At 34.4% G+C, this 18,222-nt stretch overlaps 1 protein-coding gene across 6 annotated transcripts in view; it reads left to right on the top strand.

Moving 5' to 3' along the window:
* Positions 1-16,607, top strand: part of LOC131804077 (C-type lectin 37Db) — a 55,558-nt gene extending 38,951 nt beyond the window's left edge. For 5 of the 6 annotated variants that reach the window (XM_059126388.1, XM_059126394.1, XM_059126391.1 and 2 more), the window contains exons 4-5: positions 5,563-5,671; positions 12,200-13,289. In XM_059126388.1, coding sequence (XP_058982371.1) covers positions 5,563-5,671; positions 12,200-12,447 — 357 coding nt within the window. In that variant the 3' untranslated portion in view covers positions 12,448-13,289. Of the gene's footprint in view, positions 1-5,562; positions 5,672-12,199; positions 13,290-16,247 lie in introns of those variants that run through there. The other variant, XM_059126389.1, reaches the window with a different exon arrangement.
* Positions 16,608-18,222: the final 1,615 nt, after the last annotated feature.

The raw sequence follows: 18,222 nt of genomic DNA, 5'->3' as shown, positions 1-18,222 counted from the left end.
ATTTGGTGTTTGAAGTTCGTAATGAATACTACAGCCTAAGGCAGGAAATTGTCCATGCTGGTCCACGTCTTCTTCGTATAGCCACCATATAACAGTACCTCCCGATATTCGGTATTATGATGATTTTAGCGACATTATTCACGGGAATTGTTTCGAATTTCCTATTTGAAGTTCGTAATGGATACTACAGTCTGTGACAGAAAACTGTCTGTGCAGGTCTACGTCATCGTATGGCTTCTAGTATATAAAGGTAACTCCTGATGTTCGGTATTTTGATGATTTTAGCGACATTATTCACCGGAATTGTTTCAAATTTGGTATTTGAAGTTCGCAATGAATACTAAATCCTAAGACAGAAATTTGTCTGTGCGGGTCCACGCCTTTATACAACGGTACCCCCCGATAATCGGTATTTTCATACTTTAGCTACATTACTCACCGATTTTTTTCTAAGTTTCGCATTTGAATATTGTAATGGCTTATGACAAAAGTTACCTATGCAGGAACTTACAGCTTTTTTACTTGTTCTATTTCGATTAAACAGCATTTTTTGATATTTCCAAAGTCGTGTTTATAGAGAAGGTGAAAATATTCAAATATGGTATAGATATTGGGCATCCTGCCTTTATTTTAAGACAAGAGACTTCCTTTCACCGTTCTAAGTATCACTTCTTGACAAAGAACTTTTTGAATTTAAAATATTTTGAGGTCATAGAAATTAATTATGAAATAATATTTCACTTAATTTGAAATTAATCATTTAATTTTTCCAAGTGCTGCTCACACATCTCTAATGAAATCCTTTTTGAGATAACACACACACAGACACACACACACTCTAACCCATTATAAATTATTGACATGTTCGTATCTGACACCTGACACTATGTGATGCAAAGTGACTGTGAGAAGAATCATTGATCAATTACGAAACACATTTCAATCGTTGCCATTGCATAAGGACCTGCATAATGTGTGCGTGTGTGTGAGTGAGTGCATATTTGTAACTAAACCATAACTGTCCATTGAATGGCCATTGTGTATCCTTGGAGTCGATGTCCGTGATGTCGTTGATGTTGTCACAATGATTATTAATTACCAATGACTACATTTCGAAAAATGAACATTAATGACTTGCATTGTCAATGGATTGCCATGGAAATGTAGCGTTTAATGCCCCAGTAGAAGAGGTCCTTTCTCTGTTGCAATTGAGGGATATGATAATTGTTAGGATTTAATGGATTTTTGTAGAATTTTGTATCCGATTTTATGCGAAATCATAAGTTCCATATTTATCTCAGGTTTATGGTAGAGAAAAATATTTAAATATAGCAAGTTGTAAAGAATCGCTGACTTGTTCCTCAAGTTATGACAGATAAAAGTATTAACCAGTAAAGAAAGTCTTAAAGTCGGGCGGGGCCGACTTTATGATACGCTACACCACTTTGCTAATTTAGTAGCTCTTATGGGAAAATTCAATCACACACATTATGATTATAATTATAATATAAAGTTTAAAGGACTAAATATGCCGAAGCATTTGTAAATTTAGACTTGTATTGCCCATTCGGTGCACACTTAATTTGAAAACATACAAAATATATATGGAAGCTATACCCAAATCGGAACCGATCTCCATAAAGTTTGGCAAAGATATTTCTGAGCTGTATTTCATATATTTCCCTGAATATCGTTGTTACGGAGTGCATATTACGGTTGTGGGTAACAAATATAACAAATCGGATGAAATATGGAAGCTATAGCTATATCTGAACCGATCTTCACCAAATTTGACATACTAGCTTGTAGACTCAATTCGGTCGTATGTGCCAAATTCCATCCCATTTGGACAAATATTAGAGTAAATCGGACGAAGTTATATATGGGAGCTATATCCAAATCTGATCCGATCTCGATAAATTTTAGCAAATGTATTTCTGAGCTGCATTTGATATATTTTCCTAAATATTGTTGTTACGGAGTGTACATTACGGCTGCGAAGGACAAATATAACAAATCGGATGAAAAATATATATGGTAGCTATAGCTATATCTGAACCGATTTCGATAAAATTTGGCATACTTATTTTCAGGCCTAATTTGGGTGTATATGCAAAATTCCATACAATTCGGGCTGATATTATACGTTTGGTGCACAATAAAAGGCAAATCGGACGAAGATATATATGGGAGCTATATCTAAATTTTTACCGATTATCTCCAATTTTAATAGGGTTCGTCCTTCGGCCAAACAAATGATTTGTGAAAAATTTCATCTGGATAGGGCAATAAGTGCGAATTGTACTTTGTTTACAAAAATACACGGACAGACGGACGGACGGACATGCATAAATCGACTCAGAATCTGATTCTATGCAAATCATCAAAAGGAACTATGGGTCTATCTCGTTTCCTTTTGCCTGTTACAAACAAATGCACAAAGACATAATACCCTGACCACCTTGGGTATAAAAATTGTGACCCTTTGTCTGTGGGGTACCAGAAGGTGTTCACATATATATATCATCTTCACAATAGATCTTGTGTTAGCAAAAATGTTTGTATGTGTGAAATTTGAAGAGAGTTGGATGTTTATTTCGCTACCATTTTATTTTGAAAATATTGAACCCTATGTGGGAGAGGTACCAGAAGAAATGGTCAAATCTCTACAATCTTTATGACAGATCTTGTGTTGATGGAAATATTTGGATTTGTCAAGTCTGAATGGAATCGGATGTTAATTTCGCGTTTTACGTGCCAAATGGATGTTCAAAATTTTGACCTTTTGTGGGGGTCAAACTTCCTAGACATCAATCGAAATCCAAAATTAGTACCATTCAGTTCTTTTTGAACCATTAAAGTACGTATTTGCCTAACCACACCAGATCTCAACACCGGATACCTTAATATCAAATTTCGAGATTCTAGCCTTATCCAATACCTAATTTAGTACCAACTACAACTACTCCTTCACCCAATATCAAATTTAGTACCACATCCATATCAAATTTCAGGATTAATAAAAATCTTGTGATTTGTGTAATTTGAAGACAATCGGTCTCATACATCACCTTTTATAAGAGGTACTTGATAGAGTGGACCGATATTGTCAATTTTCTCACCTCGCCTAGTAATGAGAAAAATATTAGGATTTGCAAAGTTGGAGCAATCGGAATATCCTTTCTCTTTCTGTGCAGTAAATTTTTATACAAGGTGGTCAGGGTATTATGGCTTTGTGCATTTGTTTGTAACAGGCAAAAGGAAACGAGATAGACCCATAGTTCCTTTTGGTGATCTGCATAGAATCACATTCTGAGTCGATTTATGCATGTCCGTCCGTCCGTCCGTCTGTCCGTCTGTCCGTCTGTCCATGTATTTTTGTAAACAAAGTACAGATCGCATTTATTGCCCGATCCAGATGAAAATTTGCACAGATCATTTGTTTGGCCCAAGGACGAACCCTATTGAAATTGGAGATAATCGGTCAAAATTTAGATATAGCTCCCATATATATCTTCGTCCGATTTGCCTTTTATTGTGCACCAAACGTGTAATATCAGCCCGAATTGTATGGAATTTTGCACATACAACCAAATTGGACCTGAAAATATGTATGACAAATTTGATCGAAATCGGTTCCGATATAGCTATAGCTCCCATATATATTGTTCATCCGATTTGTTATTTTTGTCCTCCGCAGCCGTAATATGTATTCTGCAACAACAATATTTGGGGAAATATATCAAATACAGCTCAGAAATACATTTGCTAAATTTTATCGAGATCGGTTCAGATTTGGATATAGCTCCCATATATAACTTCGTCCGATTTGCCTTTAATTGTGCACCAAACGTCTAATATTTGTCCAAATGGGATGGAATTTGGCATATGCGACCGAATTTAGTCTCGAAGGTAGTATGCCAAATTTGGTGAAGATCGGTTCAGATATAGTTATAGCTCCCATATATACTGTTCATCCGATTTGTTATATTTGTTACCCACAACCGTAATATGCACTCCGTAACAACGATATTCAGGGAAACATATCAAATACAGCTCAGAAATATCGTTGCCAAATTTTATCGAGATCGGTTCAGATTTGGATATAGTTCCCATATATATATTTTTATCCGATTTCAAATTAATTGTGCACCAAATGGCAATACAATTCCGAATTTAAAAGATACAAATGCTTCGACATTTTTAGTCCTTTGGACTTTAAATTATAATTATAATCATAGCGTGTATGATTGAATTCTCCCATAAAAACTTTTTAATGTTATGTGGAGCTCTACTAAATTAGAAAAGTGGTGTAGGGTATCATAAAGTCGGCCCTGCCCGACTTTAAGACTTTCTTTACTGTTTTTTTTTGAAAAGTTCGACCTTTTGTGGGGGACGTACCAGAAGGAGTGGGCCGATATTGCTCGTCTCCGAACTCAATCTTGGTCATCATATTTTCATTAAAAGTTCGACCTTTCGTGGGGAGGTACCAGTAAGAGTGAGCCGATATTGCCCTTCACCGAATTCAATCTAAGTTTGATAATAATATTACGATGTACCAAGTTTGGACTACATCGGATACTCCCTTTGAGAGTCATCGTGCACCGGCCAGCCAGACAGAAAGACTGGCGGACATCGCTAGATCGACTCCAAATATCCTGAAACTGATTTGCTCCAAAGAGACCTACGCTCTAAAACCATTATTTCGATGAGCCTAGCTATATGGTAGAAGGTATAAAAATCGAAAATGAAATTGAATTTTTCAGGACCACCAGAGCCATATTCGTGATATATTTAAAGCAAAACTATAATACATAGGATTCGAGCTTTATTAAAATCCACCGGATTTTTCATTATTACAAAAATTTCAGAAAGAGCGCCACATAAATAAATTCCGCCTTTTTGAAACAAAAATCTTGTTTATCTTTAATTTATTTGTCTCTGTCTGACTCCCAAGTTTAATAAGCTTCGGGCATTATTCTAATTAAATGCTGGCATTTAAGTTTTTTTTTCTAGCACACTAACTCTCCACCCTCCAACCCTTGAGAAATAATGCATCAAGCGTTGAACACTTGACATTGATATGCATTTTATGTTTGACACATTTTGCACATTTCCCTTTTTGATGAAGTTTGTCAGCGTTTGCTTTTCACCAGCTAACAGCTCTTGGCGGAAAATGTTTCCTGGCAAAGTGGAGCAGAGCGCGCAGCACAGGCGTCACGTTTTAATGAAAATGTAATTTCTATTTCACTGTCAACAGTATGTCACATGACATTAATCCAGGCAACGAACCATCCAATGGTTGCTTCCTTCACTCATCCACCCACCCATCCAGCTTTCCCCTCAAAGTGCGAAATGAATGAAAACTGCTGCCTTCGTCGATTGCAACAGTTTTCATCATGGCCGGGACATTAATGTAATTTCCCTTTTTTCCTACGTTTTTTTCATTTTCAAAACGCTGCACTCACAATAAAGTGAAAAGAAAAAACTTAAAATGCATTCTCAATTTCGTTTTTTTTTTTTTTTTGTTTTCATTTCTTCTTCTTTTTTTTCCAATTCCAGGCAAATTGGTTTAAGGCCACACAATATTGTCGTTACCATGGCATGCACTTGGCAAGCATATCATCGCAAGAAGAGAACGATAGACTGGAGAAACATATCAAAGATTTTGGTAAGTAACGAATGGAAAGAAAACGTAGAAGAAATAAAGAAAATAAAAAAAAAGAAGACCACACATTAAGGTATTACTAAGTTTGAGTGTATTGAAAGGGAAGCAAGGTGAAACTCGAGAGTAATTAACAACCCATATGCTGGGCAGAAATAAGTGTGGTATAATTCTCCACTAATTGGTGGGGGGTGGGGAAAAACGAAATGATGTAGCAAATGGCGTGGTCACCTGGGGAAGGTAGAATATTTAATGTTAGGTTGAAGATATTCAGTATGTAGAGCAAAAATTTTAATATAATTATAGTTTCATGATTAACATTTTATGCATCGTCCCGCTGTTCAAAACTTTTACCAAAATATCCGTGACTAGCAAGTACCATCTACTTCGTCAACGAAAAGTTCATCTTAAAATTTTGATTCGTGTTTGGCCTTTTTAGTACTCAAAATGTTAGGCCTTTTTATACCCTCCACCATAGTATGGAGGGTATATTAAGTTTGTCATTCCGTTTGTAACACCTCGAAATACACATTTTAGTATAGTATATATATTTTTGATCAGCATAAAATTCTATGTCAATTTAGCGATGTCCGTCCGTCTGTTGAAATCACCCTAGCTTCCGCGCGAATTGAAGTAGATTGAAAAAATATTGCTCAAATGTATATTATGTCTGCAGGACTTTTGGTATTGAAAATGGGCCATGTAGGTCCACGTTTTCATATAGCCCCCATATAACGGTACCTCCCGATATTCGGTATTTTGATGATTTTAGCGACATTATTCACCGGAATTGTTTCAAATTTGGTATTTGAAGTTCATAATGGATACTACAGCCTAAGACAGAAAATTGTCTGTGCAGGTCCACGTCTTCGTATAGCCCCCATATAACGGTACCTCCCGATATTCGGTATTTTGATGATTCTTGCGGCATTATTCACCGGAATTGTTTCAAATTTGGTATTTAAGATTCGTGATAGATACTACAGCCTATGACAGAAACTTATCTGTGCAGGTAGACGTCTACGTATAGCCCCCATATAACGGTACCTCCCGATATTCGGTATTTAGATGATTTTAGCGAATTTATTCACCGGAATTGTTTCAAATTTGGTATTTAAAGTTCGTAGTGGATACTACAGCCTATGACAGAAAATTGTCTGTGCAGGTTCACCTCTTCGTAAAGTTCCCATATAATGGTACCTCCCGATATTCGGTATTTTAATGATTTTAGGGGCATTTTTCGCCAGAATCGTTTCAAATTTGATATTTGAAATTGAGTTTCAAATTTGGTATTTGAAGTTAATAGTAGATACTACAGCTTAAGACAGAAAATTATCTGTGCAGGTTCACGTCTACGTATAGCCCCCATATAACGGTACCTCCCGATATTCGGTATTTAGATGATTTTAGCGAATTTATTCACCGGAATTGTTTCAAATTTGGTATTTAAAGTTCGTAATGGATACTACAGCCTATGACAGAAAATTGTCTGTGCAGGTTCACCTCTTCGTAAAGCCCCCATATAACGGTACCTCCCGATATTCGGTATTTTAATGATTTTAGGGATATTTTTCGCCAGAATCGTTTCAAATTTGATATTTGAAATTCGTAATGGATACTGCAGTCTACGACAGAAAATTGTCTGCACAGGTCCACGTCTTCGTATAGCCTCCATATAACGGTACCTCCCGATATTCGGTATTTTGATTTTATCGACATTGTAACCGATTTTTATTTAAGTTTCGCATTTGAATATTGTAACGGCTTATGACAAATGTTACCTACGCAGGTTCATGTTGTCGTATAGACCCTAATACATTAGCTACATTCGGTATTTTTAAATTTTTAACAGAAGTTTTAACGGATTTTATTGTTTTTGAGAATTGCCAAATTTGTGCCAAATGGTGGATGGTATTCAAAGTTCGGCCCAGTCGAACTTACAGCTCTTTTACTTGTTAGTATTAAAAACGTTTAGTACACACATTCAAAGCATCCTAGAAAGTGATCTAAAATTAGTATTAGTATTTAGTACTTTTCGTACAAATATAGAACGTATTTCCAAATTTCCAGCAAATCGCAAATACAGATACCATCAGTAATCTAAATATCTAATTTCGGAATTTTATCTCTATCTCTTCACCCAATACCAAATATAGTATTATTTAGTATTTTTCATACAACTATAGTACACATTTCCAACACCACCTCCATATATCTAGATTTCAAGCACTATTTATTCACCCAATACCAAATTGTACCAAATACAGTACTATTTAGTACTTTTCGTGCACTTGCAGTATACATTTTCGAAACCTCTCTATCACAAATCTACCACCAACAGGAACCTCAACACAAAATTTCAAAATTCCAGCTATTCCATAAAATGCCTTGGAAGGCTCTTCTGCCGAGAGGAAACGCGTTTTAAGTATACATTTTAAGGAGTTTTCTATAGAGAGAGAGAGAGAGAGAGAGAGAGAGAGAGAGAGAGAGAGAGAGAGGAAGATAGAAAGAAATAGAATACCTTTTAGGGAAAATGAAGGTCATCACAAGAGGTCGTGAGAAGTCCCGCCAAAAGGTTATATTTTAGAGAGGCATTCTTCTAAATAATCTCCATAGATAGAAAATCATTTATGGGTACCATAAAATTAGAATTGCAGGGGAAACTAGAGAGAGAAGACATTTAACAAGTTTTTTTCAGATCGATGAGTTCTTCTGAACATTAAACATTTTTTATGGGTCTTCTGTATATAGGAGAGCTTCTAGAATAGTTATGTTGATGTGCATATCTTAGGTAACACTCTCCAACATATATCTGTAGATTATACATTTTCATTAATTAGTGGAACTTTTTCTCCAATTAATTTAATTTCTCAACATTCAACTTCCGCTTAATTGATGACCAAAATTCCTTTCTAATTACTCAACACCAGAGGATTTAATGCTCCGTTTTCTGATTTTCCTTTCTCTCACGGGAATACCGCATTCCATTTAAATGACATTTCTTTTTTTTTATTGAATTCCTTTCATTCCACCCGCTTTGGTTTCGATTAGATTTGAAGCATTTGAACATTTGCCGTTAAAATGTGAAAATTAGGTTAAATACTAGGACCGTAGTCATGTAACAAGCTAACCAAATGGGCTAAACAGAGAAAAGAGAAAAAATCAACTCCATCTGTTATCTACAAAAACAAAAAAGCGAACGAAAAATCCAACAATTGTCCATACATAGAAGTTTGTTTGTAACTTTACATTGAGATTGTAATGTTTGGTGAATGGTAATTTGGTATGGCGTTGGATGTGGCAGTGGGGGTTGGGGGTTAGATGTTGCTTGTCGCTTGTCTTGTTGTAATAAGTCATTGCTCTAATATGGGTTACATGGAATCTATTGCATACCCGGTGAGAGCAAAGAAGGCAATGCATTGCTCCAAACAATGTAGCAGCAACTCAACTCTCTGCCCATAGTTCAGAGTTAATATGGCTGCTGCTGCTGTTGTCTGTGACAAAAGAAGCCAAAAAGGAAAACTAGCGCAAAAATATTGAAAGCCATGCCATGCCATAATACCCGGAAATATAATTTCATTTAGAGACAAAAAAAAATGAAAACGAACATAAAAATAGAGTAAATGCAAGCATTTAATAAGCGTTTGTGTGACAGGAGATATAAACGGCATGCCTTGTTCGTTAGAGATGTAGAGCAGTAATAAAACTTGTTAGAGCGTTTGTTTTGTGCTCCTAAAACAAAAGTAAAATGGAAGAAATTGGAGCAAATATTTCAAATGTCAATTGTTTTCGCTTAACATTTGGGAATTGTCAAATTGTATGTATGTGAAAAAAAAGAACTCGGGTATGTAAATATTTGAAAAATGAAGGGAATCTAATTAAACAAAATTTTTTTATTGCAAATTCAAATAAAATCTGATAATGATGAATAATAGATATATGTTTCCGAAAGAATATAGTACAAAAGAATAATAATAAAGAATAAATATGTTTCCGAAAGAATATAGTAAAATAGCAGCTATACCCTCCACCATTTGGAAGAAACCTGAAAAATTAAATAAAAATCCGTCGGAAAATACCATTCAAATGAAAACCGTTACATGGGGGCTATACGAATACATGGTCCTGCCTAAGAAATTTGCTAAAAATTTAAGGGCTGTAGTAACTGTTCCGAAATTTATAAAAGAAATTTGAAAAAATTTGAATAACGTCGCAAAGACCCTCAAAATACTGACTTTCGGGAGGAACCGTTATATAAGGGATATATGATATTGGGGACCTATATGGACAATTCTCTTCCTGGGGGGGTCATGTAGTCACAAGGAATTTTGTGGATTTTAAGACAATCCATAATTGTAAGTGGCCTTCGAACAGCCAATGAAACTGTCACACGCTGCCCGAATGTTGCTGTGCGGTATTTTGGCCCATTCACGGCGAAGCGCTTGCTTGAGGTGATCGACACTTTGGTATTTTTTATACCCTACACCACAAGGTGGACAGGGTATTATGTCTTTGTGCATTTGTTTGTAACAGGCAGAAGGAAACGAGATAGACCCATAGTCCCTTTTGATGATCTGCATAGAATCACATTCTAAGTCGATTTATGCATGTCCGTCCGTCCGTTTGTCCGTCCGGCTGTCCGGCTGTCCGCCTGTCCATGTATTTTGCCCGATCCAGATGAAATTTTGCAAAGATTTTTTGTTTGGCCCAAGGACGAACCCTATTGAAATTGGAGATAATCGGTCAAAATTTAGATATAGCTCCCATATATATCTTCATCCGATTTGCTTTTTATTGTGCACCAAACGTGTAATATCAGCCCGAATTGTATGGAATTTTGCATATACATTGGCTTGAAAATAAGTATGCCAAATTTGATCGAAATCGGTTCAGATATAGCTATAGCTCCCATATACATTGTTCATCCGATTTGTTATTTTTGTCCTTCGCAGCCGTAATATGCCCTCTGTAACAACAATATTTGGGGAAATATATCAAATACAGCTCACAAATACATTTGCTAAATTTTATCGAGATCGGTTCAGATTTGGATATAGCTCCCATATATAACTTCGTCCGATTTACCTTTTATTGTGCACCAAACGTCTAATATTTGTCCAAATGGGATGGAATTTGGCACATACGACCGAATTGAGTCTAGAAGCTAGTATGTCAAATTTGGTGAAGATCGGTTCAGATATAGCTATAGCCTCCATATATATTATTCATCCGATTTGTTATATTTGTTACCCACAACCGTAATATGCATTCCGTAACAACGATATTCAGGGAAATATATCAAATACAGCTCAGATATATCTTTGCCAAATTTTATCGGGATCGGTTCAGATTTGGATATAGCTCCCATATATATTTTTAACTGATTTCAAATTAATTGTGAACCAAATGGGCAATACAAGTCCGAATTTAAAACATACAAATGCTTCGGCATATTTAGTCCTTTAAACTTTAAATTAAAATTATAATCATAGCGTGTATGATTGAATTCTCCCATAAAAACTTTTAATTGTTATGTGGAGCTCTACTTAATGAGCAAAGAGGTGTAGGGTATCATAAAGTCGGCCCGCCCGACTTTAAGACTTTCTTTACTGGTTTAGTGCTAACCTTGTTTTCCGGATTGGTATCCGGAGATTTTGGTGGCCATTGTGCGTTGGAAATGAGGCAAGAAATCTCATTTGGTAACCCTTCTTGGGTTGCGCGTGTTGAGTGCGATGATGCTTAGTCCTATTGGAATTTCCAAGGTCTGCGGCCAAAATGTTTGCGTGCCCTAGGCTTTAATACACTCTCCAGAATATTTTCGCGATGATATTTGTCATTTATTCTGATGCCACAGTCGATTAATAGAGTGGAGAGCGACAATCGGCTGTTATGGCATCCCACACCATCACTATGGCCGGCGCTTAAGTTCTGGTGGCCAACCGAAGGTGCACATTTTCAGCTGACCTCTTTGGCAGTTAAACACCATCATTTTGTTTGTTTACAAACTGCTCGACAACGAATGTTTTCTTATCGGAGACGAAGAAAACCAAATTCGGCAGTTCACCACTTTCTGCCAAGCGAAGCAACTCTTTAGCTCTTTTGAGTCTATTCTGTTGCTGTGTAAGTTCTTGCACTTTTTGCGAAACAAAACAACGGACATTTCTGGACAGGAAAGCGATATAGAATTTTTGACTTCAGGCTAATATAAGCAAAATTCTCAAAAGGGGTCCCTTATAAAACATAGGCAATTTTGTTTAAACAATCACATTGTCATTTTATTGCAAAACTTGGAGAATATTTTTTGTAATAACTACTAATTTGTAATAATTATATTAATATATATGCTATTTTATAACTTTGCTTATGTAGTTGCACTTGGTTTTTTTTTCGTTTGGTATTTAAACTAAAAATGGTGATTGGTGTAGTTAATGCAAATTGGCAATTCTTGAAAGAATCTGCTTCAATTGAATTTTCCGTATTTTTCTCTCTCTTTCTCTTTTCTTTCTTTCATTTTCTTCTCTTTTTGCCATCTAGGTTTGGGTAATGAACATTTCTGGATATCGGGTACCGATCTAGCCGATGAGGGTAGCTTCTTCTGGATGGCTACTGGACGCCCGATCACCTTCACAAATTGGAATGCTGGCGAACCGAATAATTTCCGCTATGAAAATGGTGAAGAGGAAAATTGCATGGAACTGTGGAATCGTGATGGCAAGGGTCTGAAGTGGAATGATTCACCCTGTAGTTTCGAGACATATTTCGTGTGTGAAGTACAACCCTGAGTAAGGATGAATAGGTGGAACCACAACGACTACTACAACAACCACAACAACAATGGATTTAGGATAACAAATTTTAAACGAATTAAGAAAAAACAAAACGAATTGGCAAGAAAATAAGTAAAACAAACAAAAAAAAAACATGGATAGTAATTTTTTAGCTCTCTTTTTTAGGCTTTTTTCCATATTCCATAATGCTAGTGGCTTTCACAAATGTCCTTTACATTTCATTAAACAAAATGCATTTGATTTAGTTTAGTTGGAGAAAAATATTGAAAATTTTAATAATTTGCCTAATTTTTAGTTAAAATGCATGCATGCAATTAAAGAAAATGATAATCTCTCTCTCACACACTCTCTCTGCCACTGAATCACAACAACTCACACAATAACTCACTTACTCACAAATACATGCATAATTTACACATATTGTTGCTACCACAATTAACACAATGACGATGTCGACGAAGAGCTTTGAATGACAGAAAGAAGTCTGTGCGTAGTTTATTTTTACCAAAGGATTTGTTTGGAAATCCTTACAGATTTTAGTGATACATCCGACCAATGGACCGACCGACCGCCCGCCCCTCACTCACTCACAACACAAACACTATCATATGTTGCTTTTCATGCCTCTTCATTTGTAGGAATAGTTTAAAAAATGAATGAAGAAGAATGTACGTATTTTTTAATCGTGTTTAGTTTTTTTAGTTTTAGTAATTAGTTATAATTATTTATGTTTACAACAAAAAGACAACAATCTAAATGTTCAAACAAATGATATTGTTTAGTAATTAAAGAAAGAAAATAAAATGTAAATAAAATTGAAAAAAAAAACAACAAAAAATATATATTTACAATTCATTATTTTGGGAGCTGGCCAAAGGTCGCAAGAGACATAAGTTAGATTTCATGAAAAAACAAACAATCCTAAAGATGAAACGCTCCAAGCAGGCTATGTATTGAACTAGATACATTATAGTTATATATTCTAAAATGAACCAGTAAGGAAAAGTCAAAAGAAGGGCAGTACCGACTATATGATACCCTACTTCACTATGCATATCTATTAGAGCTCCCATAAGAAAAGAATTTATTTCAAGCAGATCATACTACTTATCAACATTTGGCTTTAGAGCAGTTATAGTTTGCTATGGAGTGTATGATATCACTTTGAGAAGGATTATATTAAAAAAAAATATAACGGAGCCGAGTTGCACAAAATTCACTCCTTTTGGACTGTTATTAGCCATTATTTGCAAATAAACGTGAAATCGGGACGAATTCGATATACTTGCTTCTAGACTGAATTCAGGACTTTTGGACCAATATTGGTTGAAGATATATATAGGACCTATATCCAAATCTGAACCGATCTTGACAAAATTTTATATACTCATTTCAGAGCTGTATCTGGTACCAAAGATCACTGTTATGGAATGCATATTACTTTAAACCCCAAATCGGACAAAACATATACATGGGAGCTATAGCTATATCTTAACCGATATACACCAAATTTGAAGTACTGGTGTATATTATGAATTTAGTCGTATATCCCAGAATTCAGCCCATTTGGGCTGATAGTAGCCATTTGGTGCACAATTAACCTCATATCGTATAAATATATATATATGTGGGAGATATATCCTAATCTGAACCGATCTCGATAAAATTTGGCAGAGGTATTTTCGAGCAGTATCTGATATCCGGTACCAATATCATTCTTCTGGAGTGAGTATTACGCATATGAGGGATTTAAAACCACAAATCGAATGAAACATAGATATGGGGGCTGTAGCTATATCTGGACCGATTTTCTCCAAATTTGATTAACTTATTGCTAGACTGAATTCGGTGGGATGTACCGAAATACAGGTCATTTGGACTTATATTGGTCATTTAGGGGACATTTAACCCGAAATCGGTTGAAGATATGTGGGAGCTATGTCTAAATCGTATCTGATTATCACCAATTTCAAAATTTTTCCTAAATAGTCCACATTGATCAGTCCTAACGTTGGTCTAAAAATCAAACTGTTGGAACTTGAAATTATACTCATAAAAAATCCGAATTAGTCATTGAACACACATTCTTAAAAGTTCCATCTTTGGTCCTTGGAAGAATGTATTTCGAATATTTTTTAAGACCATGAGTGCTTTTCTAAGACTTAAAGATTGAAGTATTTAATCTTGAGGTCTTAGAAAAGCACTCATGGTCTTAAAAAATATTCGAAAAACACCAATTTTGGTTCTTGAAAAAATATTCTAAAAAGTTCAACGGCTAGTCCTTGCAAACATATTTGCAAAAAGGCCATGTTCCGTCCATTAAAATGTATTCTAAGAAAATCTCTTTTGGTAATTTGAGGAAATATTGCTTTGAAGATCATTTTTTGTCCTTTGAAAAATATTTAAAAAAACTCAATTTAAATCCTTTACCATCTATCAGTCTAAAATCTACTGTTGTCCTTGAAAAACATTTCAATGGAAGAAATGTTTCCTGCCTTGAAAAAAATATACTCAAGAGCCTTCATAGACTTTTGAAAAATATTCCAATAGCGTCTATTTTGGTTTTTGAAAAAATTTTTTAAAAAAGTTCAACGGTTAATCCATCAAAAAGACCATGAAAATTATTCTAAGAAAATCTCGTTTGGTAATATTGGAAAATATTACTCCTAAAATCAATTTTTGTCCTTTGAACAATATTTTTAGTAAAATCATGTCAAAAAGTATATTTAGTTCATTTAACATCTATACGTCCAAAGTCTACTGTTGTCCTTGAAAAAATTTTCAAAGGAAAAAAAAATTCCTGCCTTGAAAAAAATTACTCAAGAGACCAAATTTCGTGTCTTTGAAAATATTTGATCCCAGTAAAAATACTGTTAAAATGTGGACAGTTGGTTCTTAAAAAATATAATCGAAAAATTTTAGTTTGACTCCTGAAAAATATTTATAAAATATGAACATTTGGTCTCTTAAAAATATTCTTACAAGATCTTTGAAAAAATATTTCAAAAAAGTCAACGCCAGGTCCTCACGAAAATATGTTTTAAATGTCGAATTTCCTTTCTATGTTTTTCGCCTAAAATACTCCTAAAAAGGACACGTTTGTTTCTTAAAAAAGTTGTATAAAAGTATGTACTCATTTCTCAAATATCGGGAGGTGCCGTTACATGAGGGCTATACGAAGGCGTGGACCTGCACAGACAATTTTCTGTAATAGGCTGTAGTATCCATTACGAACTTTCAAATACCAAATTTGAAACAATTCCGGTGAATAATATCGCTAAAATCATTAAAAAATCTAATATTGGGAGGTGCCGTTATATGGGGGATATACAAAGGCTTCGACCTGCACATACAATTTTCTGTCATAGGCGAACCATTACGAACTTCAAATTTGAAACATTGTAGCTCAAATGTAGCTTAAATCATCAAATTAGCGAAAATAGGGAGGCACCATTATGTGGGGGCTATACCAAAAAGTGGACCTACATCACCCATTTTCAATACCAAAAGTCCTGCAGACATAACACATATTTGAGCAAAATGAAGTGTGTGGTCTAAAAACTTCGTCTAGTGGCTCTAAGGTTAATCTTTAAATGATTGTTAGTCTAGACGTACACACACCATTGTAGCTTTATATAGTCCCACATTTTTTTTTTTTTTTTCAAAATCCATAATAGTCGTCACAAATATTTGTAGGTCCTATAAAATCCACGACAATAATCCCTTTAAAAAATATTTTATAAAATACAAAATCATTGATAATTTATTCTTAAATATACGTTTCTTCCCCACAGGTCTACAAAATGAACACTTCTGGATATCCGGCACAGATTTAGCCGACGAGGGCAGCTTCTTTTGGATGTCGACGGGTCGTCCAATTACATTCATCAATTGGAATGCCGGTGAACCGAATAACTATCGCTATGAAAATGGTGAAGAGGAAAATTGCATGGAACTGTGGAATCGTGATGGCAAAGGACTGAAATGGAATGATTCACCCTGTAGTTTTGAAACGTTTTTCATCTGTGAAGTTTCCCCCTAAAACAAAAAAATGTTAAAATTAAATGTTATAATTAAGATATGTATTATTAGAAATTTATGTAAAATGTAGAAAAATAAATTTTCCATGGAGTTCAAATTATCAAAATTAAAAAAAAGAAAAAAAAAATAATTGCAATTGTAGTTTTTTGGTTAAAACATTGACGATTTTTTCGAGATAAATAATGAATGACACAAGTTAAAGTTTATTTTTTCGTATTTAGTTTTTTATTTAAGTCGATGAAAACAATAAAAATGTATAAAAAAAAATTATTTCAATTTATTTAATTGTAGTGGAATTTTAACGTCAGATTAGTAGCTCAACCCGAAAAAGACAAAAAATTATATAGGTGTATGATTGAATTTTACTGAGTAAGTTTGCCCAAATGTAAACGTTAAAAATAATAATAATAATAATAATAATAATAATAAAAATAATAATAATAATAATAATAATAATAATAATAATAATAATAATAATAATAATAATAATAATAATAATAATAATAATAATAATAATAATAATAATAATAATAATAATAATAATAATAATAATAATAATAATAATAGTAATAATAAAATTAATAAACAAGTAAGCAAAGGCTACAGTCGAGCGGGGCCGACCGTTGAATACTCTACAACACTATAATAAACCATACAGTTTATATAGGCGAAATACTCGACAGAATTCCACAAGATATTGTGACAAATAATAAAAGAAAACCATCAGGTTTCGTTCTCTAATTTTCGAATAATAGCAACTTAAACTAATTTGCTCATTTCCAATTTATTGGAAGATGTTGCACATAAATGGTCTTCCTAGATCTGGAACCAATATTTCCCAAAGACCCATAACCTCTCAGAAATGGCAAAAGATTAACATTTATTATTGGTTTTTGACTGATACAGACATTTGACTCTATTCTTCAACGAAATCAGCGTTAACGAAATAGTCAGAAGTGCGTCTTTCCTGTATTTGTGAATTCTCCAAAAAGTCACTGGAATGGACATTTTCGTATTTTGTCTACAAAAGTTGGCAAACTATTTCACACATTGAATATTTTTGGGTGGCCATCCAAAACTGTTTGGCTTTTGCAATGTCCGGTAACCCCCATTCAAATGTGCGTGAGGATCGGGCGATAATTACGACCTGCTGACAATTTTGCAGTTTTTTGGTCCATTTCAACCCCTAAATATATGACGATCATCTCCGAAAAGAGTAGGCTTCTATTCTGACCCTCATCTTATCCCCATGCAAAATTTCGTAAGGATCGGGCCATAAAAGCGATCTGTATATGATATCCTGATATCCTAACTACTTAGTTTTGTTAGCTGTAGAAATATTACCAAATGTTTAATTCAAAATGAAAATATGCCAAAAATATGACAAAATGGAACAAATATGAGAAAATATTACAAAATCAATATTTTCATATTTAGAGAGATATTTTTATGCAGTTTTTTAGACGTTTTTTCTTTCCTGCCAAAAGGCCATTCAGAATTAATGAGAACTGTCGAAATCAGTTCAGCCGTTCTCGACATATATGAGATCTTTCAAGCATATCTTCTTTGATAGACATATATATCACATGTATTTGCTATATATTCGATTTTTTGGATCTTAACATCAATGTAAAGATCAGAAGTAACCTTGTCAAGGCTTTGTGATTTCGCCGGGATTTAAAATATTCGCGGTTTAATGAAAAATTTTGAATTTTTTCAACAAACAAG

Source organism: Musca domestica, unplaced genomic scaffold, assembly GCF_030504385.1.
Source record: "Musca domestica strain aabys unplaced genomic scaffold, Musca_domestica.polishedcontigs.V.1.1 38, whole genome shotgun sequence".
NCBI classification, from domain to species: Eukaryota; Metazoa; Arthropoda; class Insecta; order Diptera; family Muscidae; genus Musca; species Musca domestica.
Note: the sequence above shows the minus strand (reverse complement) of the source record. Positions and strands in the feature narration are given on the sequence as shown.